General features: G+C 47.3%; 1 protein-coding gene across 2 annotated transcripts in view; it reads left to right on the top strand.

Annotated features, from left to right (window-relative positions):
- Positions 1 to 5,704, top strand: part of LOC106942015 (MAP7 domain-containing protein 1-like) — a 14,472-nt gene extending 8,768 nt beyond the window's left edge. Inside the window, exons 2-7 of one of the 2 annotated variants that reach the window (XM_015025183.1) lie at positions 406 to 618; positions 2,508 to 2,576; positions 2,703 to 2,723; positions 3,876 to 4,039; positions 4,423 to 4,531; positions 5,137 to 5,704. In XM_015025183.1, the coding sequence (XP_014880669.1) occupies positions 406 to 618; positions 2,508 to 2,576; positions 2,703 to 2,723; positions 3,876 to 4,039; positions 4,423 to 4,531; positions 5,137 to 5,462 (902 nt within the window). In that variant the 3' untranslated portion in view covers positions 5,463 to 5,704. The remainder of the gene's footprint in view (positions 1 to 405; positions 619 to 2,507; positions 2,577 to 2,702; positions 2,724 to 3,875; positions 4,040 to 4,422; positions 4,532 to 5,136) is intronic. The other variant, XM_015025184.1, reaches the window with a different exon arrangement.
- Positions 5,705 to 6,522: the final 818 nt, after the last annotated feature.

Here is a 6,522-nt window from a genome sequence, read left to right as displayed (position 1 = left end):
CCCCTCAGAGCCCCATCAGAACCACATCGGAACCACATCGGAACCCCATCAGAACCACATTGGAACCACATCAGAACCTCAGAACCCCATCAGAACCCCATCGGAACCCCATCAGAACCCCATCGGAACCCCATCAGAACCTCAGAACCCCATCGGAACCCCATCAGAACCCCATCGGAACCCCATCGGAACCCCATCAGAACCCCATCAGAACCACATCAGAACCACATCAGAACCAGACCCCATCGATCCTCAGAGTGTTCCAGAAACCAGCAGTGTTTTCGTTCCTCTGCAGGTTCTTCAGCTGCAGCTAATTAGGATTTAAACGCACCAACCCTGCAGTCTGGTCTCCTCTGCTTTCAGCGCATGTCAAGTTTGACCTCTGACCTGTCTTCTGTCCTGCAGCCCTGCCTCTGCTGTCAGGCTCTCCGTCCCTCCAGAACAGAGACCAGAACCCAGAGAAAGACCTGCTGACCCCGGACGACTCGGCCGTGTCAGATCTGTCCCCTAAAACAGACTCCAGGACGGAGACGCCGTCCAGGACGGAGACCTCCCTGAAGATGGACGGCAGACCTCTGACCCCGGCTTCCAGCAGCTGCAGCCCACAACCCAAGAAAGGTATGGTGAGGGGGCACGCACACAAACACACACACACACACACACACACACACACACACACATGCGTGAGCCTCAGTTTACATAAACACATTAGTTCTGCTCTCATCCACATTTCTATATCTTGTGAAAATGACTTCCTTTTGTTTCCTTTTTAATTCCATTAAATTTTGACTTTATCTCCTCATTTAACTTGTTCCATAATTTTACGCCATGAACTGAAATACAAAACCTGGTTCTTGTTATTTAAATCATTAATTGACCACTTGCTTCCATCATCACAATATTTGTTGGTATTTCTTATAAAAACAATAACAGTGATGATCAAACTCTTTCAGGCTACAGACTCTGAACCTGCTGCCTCATCCGTGTTACCATGGAAACAACATCTTTATCTGCTGTTAGAGTCAGGAGATGTTTTCATACTGAGACCTGCTTTGCACAGCGGCTACCGGGTCAAACCAGGGTTCATAATGAGCCAAAATAAAAACTTGAACTGGACCACTAAATATTAGTTTTAATTTTTTTAAATTTTTTGATGGTTTCTGACATTTATTGGATGTTTTTCTGACATTTTCAGGGCGTTTAGCTGCAGATAGCAGTGGCGTGTCAGAAGAAGGTTAAGCCACTTTAATGAGCAGAACCGTCTGATCCGCTCTCAGCTGCTGCAGCACTCAGATGGGTTTCCTGCTGTAGGCGGACTGGGACCAGTCTGGTCCTCCCAGTACCTGCTGGTCTGTCAGCCGGTCGTTCTCCTGGTTCCTGAGCGACTCGTTCTTCACGGCTGGATGTGGAGACGAGGAGGCGATCTGTGTGGGACGCTCTCTGCAAGGTGGAGGGAGGGAGGGAGGGATGCAGGTTGCCATGGAGACAGAGCAGAGAAGTGCTGCAGGGAGCTCTGATTGGTCGATAATGTTAGCACACATGTACAGGATGCACAGAAGAGAAGACAGACCCAGGTCTCTACCTCCACAGATCTGCAGAGTGGGTTCTGGTTCTGGTTCTGAACAAAAGCATTTATTTATCCCAGAGGGAAATGAAATGCTGTCGTCTGGATGGTGATGCTGTTGGCAGGAAGGCTCTCCACTAGCAGTCAGTGTTGCAGTGTATGTGAAGAGGCCTCTGACTGAGGACTGTTGCTGCCTCACATGCTAGCAGCTCAGCATCCAGGCAGCAAAGACGATATTCCACAGTAACTTCCTGGATGAGTGGATCTGCTGATCCACCTCATTTGCTTTTGTTGCTGCTGTTTAAATCTGTCTGCTTAGAAGAATGTTGGAGTAGGAGACATTTTGTTCCTCTGAACGATGTAATACTGCAGCTGGGTGTTTGTTTGGACTGGAAGCTCATCCAGTTTGTTTTCCAAAGATCTGCTGCTCATCATGATGGATGGAAGAGAATCCTCCTGGTCATCTCTGGGATTTGGGGTCATAGGTCAGGTGTTATTGGAGTTTTTGAGATGATAATCAGCTGAAAACACCTTGTTGCCATGGCTACGTATCAGGGCAGTTCATCCAGACCCAGAGGGAATAATTATCTAAACCAGGGGTGTCCAAAGTGGGTCCTGGAGGCCCGGCATCCTGCACGTTTTAGTTCTGTTCCTGGTGGTAACAATGTTCCTCTTAGGCCTTTTAACGAGCCGTGATTTGATCCAGGTGCGTTAAACCAGGGAGAGAACGAAAACATGCAGGATGCCGGGCCTCCAGGACCCACTTTGGGCACCACTGATCTAAACGATTCAACCAGAGAATGATGAACGTCTGGAGACAGAACCAGCCTGCTGCCACCAGGCGGCGCTGTTCTGGATCATTTCAGCTCCAGATGGAGGCTGTTTTCCTTCCCCTGCTCAGTTCTAAGATTTTTAATTCGTCTTTTTATTGTTTTCCTTTCAGACTCCATGAACTCAGAGCAGCGGCAGAAACTGGCCAAGGAGCGCAGAGAGGAGCGCGCTCGCTACATCGGTAAGAACCGCCCCACCGCAGTAACCATGGTAACCACAGTAACCCCAACTCTCTGGTGCATGAAGCTGGGTTCAGTCAGGAACTTACTGCAGTTTCTAACGTTTGTCATCGTTTCCCTGCTGTCAGAGCAACAGACCCAGCTGCAAGGTAAGCTGCTACGCTAGCATCCAACCGTCCATCCATCCAACCGTCCATCCATCCAACCGTCCATCCATCCAACCGTCCATCCATCCAACCGTCCATCCCTCCACTCCCTCTGCTTCCCTCGTTTCTGTTTACAGTTCACTAAGTCTGACTCCAGCAGCAGCCAATCAGATCACGGTAAACTGAGGCCTTCAGCCAGACCAGATTGATTATTGATTGGTTAGCAGCTGCTCTGGGGTCCGCCCCCTGACCTGATTGGCTGCTCTGGGGTCCGCCCCCTGACCTGATTGGCTGCTCTGGGGTCCGCCCCCTGACCTGATTGGCTTTCGTTCAGTCTGCATGTGGAATGGTCTCACCTGGCCTCTGTGACGGTTTCATGTTGAATATTTCAAAATGAGGCAGTGAAGGCCTGACATCACTGGAACAGCAGATTAGTAATCAATTAATCACAATTAGTCAATTATTGAAATAATCATCAACTCATTTAGAAATAAATTACGCACTAACAGGAGTAAACAGTTCTTACTTTTTACTGAAAGGTCATCATGATGACCTTCAGATCAGCAATGAAGCCAAAACTGAACAAAAACATGAACATTTAAATTAAGATTAAAACAAACATCTTTATCTGAAAATCTGTTTTACCCAGAATTCCTCTAGTGGCAGTTTTATCTTCACCTGAATAAATCTATTGATCACCTTTTTCTGTCCATTTATCTATCAGTTGACCAATAATTAATCAGCCATTCACTGTATTGATGTTAGAATGACTTTTTTAAATAAAATGAAATAAAGAAGGCAGATTGTTTTAGTGCAGAAACGGCATCAGGCTGCAGCGTTAATGTTTCCTGTCAGTTACATGTTTTATTCTGAAAGGTCCACATTTAGAAGCCACTTCCTGGCCTCTGTGTGTTCAGCTTTAATCAGCAGCTGGATGAATTTATGACATCAGCTGCAGCTGATGATGGTTATCAGTGAATCATGGTTTTGGTTCTGATTCTGCTGAGTCTGAAAAATTCTGCAGGATTTCTCTAAAAATGTAGAAACCAAACCAGATTATTTTAATGTGGAGGACGACAGGCGATCAGCTGGGATCAGACCCTCAGGTGACTTCCTGTTTGTCATGGACGGTGTGTCTGTGTGCCGACGCTGCAGCCGCCAAGAAGGCCCAGTGGCTGGAGAAGGAGGAGAAGGCGCGGCGGCTGAGGGAGAGCCAGCTGGAGGAGCGGCGCAGGAGGCTGGAGGAGCAGCGGCTGAAGGCGGAGAAACGCCGCGCGCTGCTGGAGGAGAAGCAGCGGCAGAAACTGGAGAAGAACAAGGTGGAAGCTAACGGCTCAGCAGGATTCACTCCCCAATAACCACTTAACAATTTCAACAAAATCAGCAACACTCTCAATTCAGAACCTTTTAACAGATAAATTATTGAATCAAAGCACATCAGAACTCGATAAACATGTTTATAGATTTAATCTGTTCAGATTGGAGCAAAGTTCATCTTTCCAGAGTTTCTCTGATCATTCATGGAGCTTTTTTAGACAGTCACATTAGCATTAGCTGCTACATGCTTAGCATTCAGCTGCTATTTTAGGCTAGCATAGCTTTGCTGATAGGCTAACTTCTTTTAGCACAACTTAAACACAACAAAAACTAACAAAAGGTTTAAACTGGCTGGCACATTAAACTGGGCTGCTGGTTTCCATAGGAACGATATGAGGCAGCCATCAAGAGGTCGACGAAGAAGACGTGGGCGGAGATCCGGCAGCAGCGTTGGTCCTGGGCCGGCGGCCTCAACCAGACGTCCCGCAGAGAAAGTGAGTCTCAGAAACCCGACATCCTGCCGGTAACCTGACGCCTGGTGCTGCGGCCGATGCTGGTGCTGCGGCCGATGCTGATGCTGCGGCCGATGCTGATGCTGCGGCCGATGCTGGTGCTGCGGCCGATGCTGGTGCTGCGGCCGATGCTGGTGCTGCGGCCGATGCTGGTGCTGCGGCCGATGCTGATGCTGCGGCCGATGCTGCGGCCGATGCAACGCCAGGAAATGGCGCATCATGAGGGCGGCGTGCCAGGTGCTGGTGGCCCACAGAGTTATTTCTCCTGCTAACTCTTAGAATCCCAGAATGCTTTTGGGCATCAGCTGGTTGAGTTTGAGTCCATCAGAGAGCAGAGAAACTGACCTTCACCAGCTGCTGTCTCTCTGAGACGAATTCAGATTCTGAAATTGGTGAAATCAGGTTTTTATTCCCAACAACCCCAAACTTTCCCAAACTTTCCTCTAACTTCCATCCCAGCTTCCACAGCAGAGTCCAGATTGGCTGAAACATGGCTGGGGGTATCCGGACCCCGGCTGGAGGTGGGCCGGGTGTTCTGGCCCCGCCCCATGTGATCAGCTGTCTGTGTTGCGTTCTCTCCGGTGCAGGCAGATGCTCGGCCTCCACGGTCAACCTGCCCCGACAGGCGGAGCCTGTCATTAACAACAGGCTGTCCAAGTCCTCTGCCACCCTGTGGAACTCCCCCAACAGAAGTAAGGACGAGCCGACGTCAGCATCCACCAGGCCTTCCTCCTCTCCTCCTCCTCATCCCCACCCTGACCCGGTCTCAGTGCTCGCTGTCGTCTGTGGTGGCCTGCCTGCCTGCCTGTGCTTGGTGACTGGTCATTTACCACCTGCTCCCTCCTGCTGTCACGCTCTCGGTCTTGTGTGCATCGTGGGTTTTACTTTGAGTTGGTGGTTTGTCTTGATTTGAGTCCTTTGCATTTTTGATCACCTCTACATCTTTATTGGTGCGTCTGTCTCATGGGTTTATGAGCTCACATCCTGCTTTTCACTGAGCGCTCTGTGCTGATGGTGCTGGGTGGTGTTCAGTGTTAAGAGAGCACGTTGTTTAAGATGGTAGATATCACAATATGTTCCTGTTAGTTGAGTTCAACTAACAGAGCATCATGTTGTTTTATGAAACCTTTCCATTATATTAAAGTTAATAACTCGTTTATTCTCCACTGTTCTCTGAGCAGTGGATCATTTGCTCAAAGCAAGTTTTACCATTTAAAGAGCTGTGAACTTTTTAACTGAATCACTTTGAAAACAACAAGCTGGTTTTTTTCTGAGGTTTTATGGCTCTGGAGTTCTTTAAAGTAATGCTAATTGTTGTGGTATTTTTAACCACAACAAAGTTAAAAATATCTTATATTGGCCATGTTTCTCATTCAGTTACACACTTCATATGAAATGTGATATAATTTGGAATTAAAACAAGAAACTTGGCTTTTGGAGGTTCCTTCTGGCTCTAACTAGAAAAAACATTTTGAGCCAAAAGCCTTTTTTAGCATGCTAAGTGGATGCAATTCAGCCTTTGGCTCAAATAAATGTTTTGAGGTTTAACGAGCTCAGATTAAAGTATTTTAGAGTTAGCAGTTTCACCAAATCACTTTAAAAACAGGAGCCCTGCTTTTGAGTTTTCGTGGCTCTGCTACACACTGGAGTAAATGAAAGCACGCTATCTTTAACATGGCAACATGTTTATTTCTAACCACTGTTGTAACAAAGTTAAACATATTCAAAACAAGAGAGCTGCCTGTTGTAAGTCAGCTGCTAGAAACAACCAGCTTTGAGCTACTGCAGCATGCTAACAGGCTAGCTCTGAAAGCTATGAGCTGAATGTAAGGATAATTCAGTGATTCTTGAGAATAGGGACAAAACAGGTCCTATGGATAAGCACAAAATTTGAATAAAATATACACAAAATATATTTTTTCAAATATCTGACTAAACCAGTCTGGGTCATGTGAGCACAACAATGTATGTTT

This window comes from Poecilia latipinna, unplaced genomic scaffold (genome assembly GCF_001443285.1).
Source record: "Poecilia latipinna isolate Pla-1442-1.1 unplaced genomic scaffold, P_latipinna-1.0 Scaffold3986, whole genome shotgun sequence".
NCBI classification, from domain to species: domain Eukaryota; kingdom Metazoa; phylum Chordata; class Actinopteri; order Cyprinodontiformes; family Poeciliidae; genus Poecilia; species Poecilia latipinna.
Note: the sequence above shows the minus strand (reverse complement) of the source record. Positions and strands in the feature narration are given on the sequence as shown.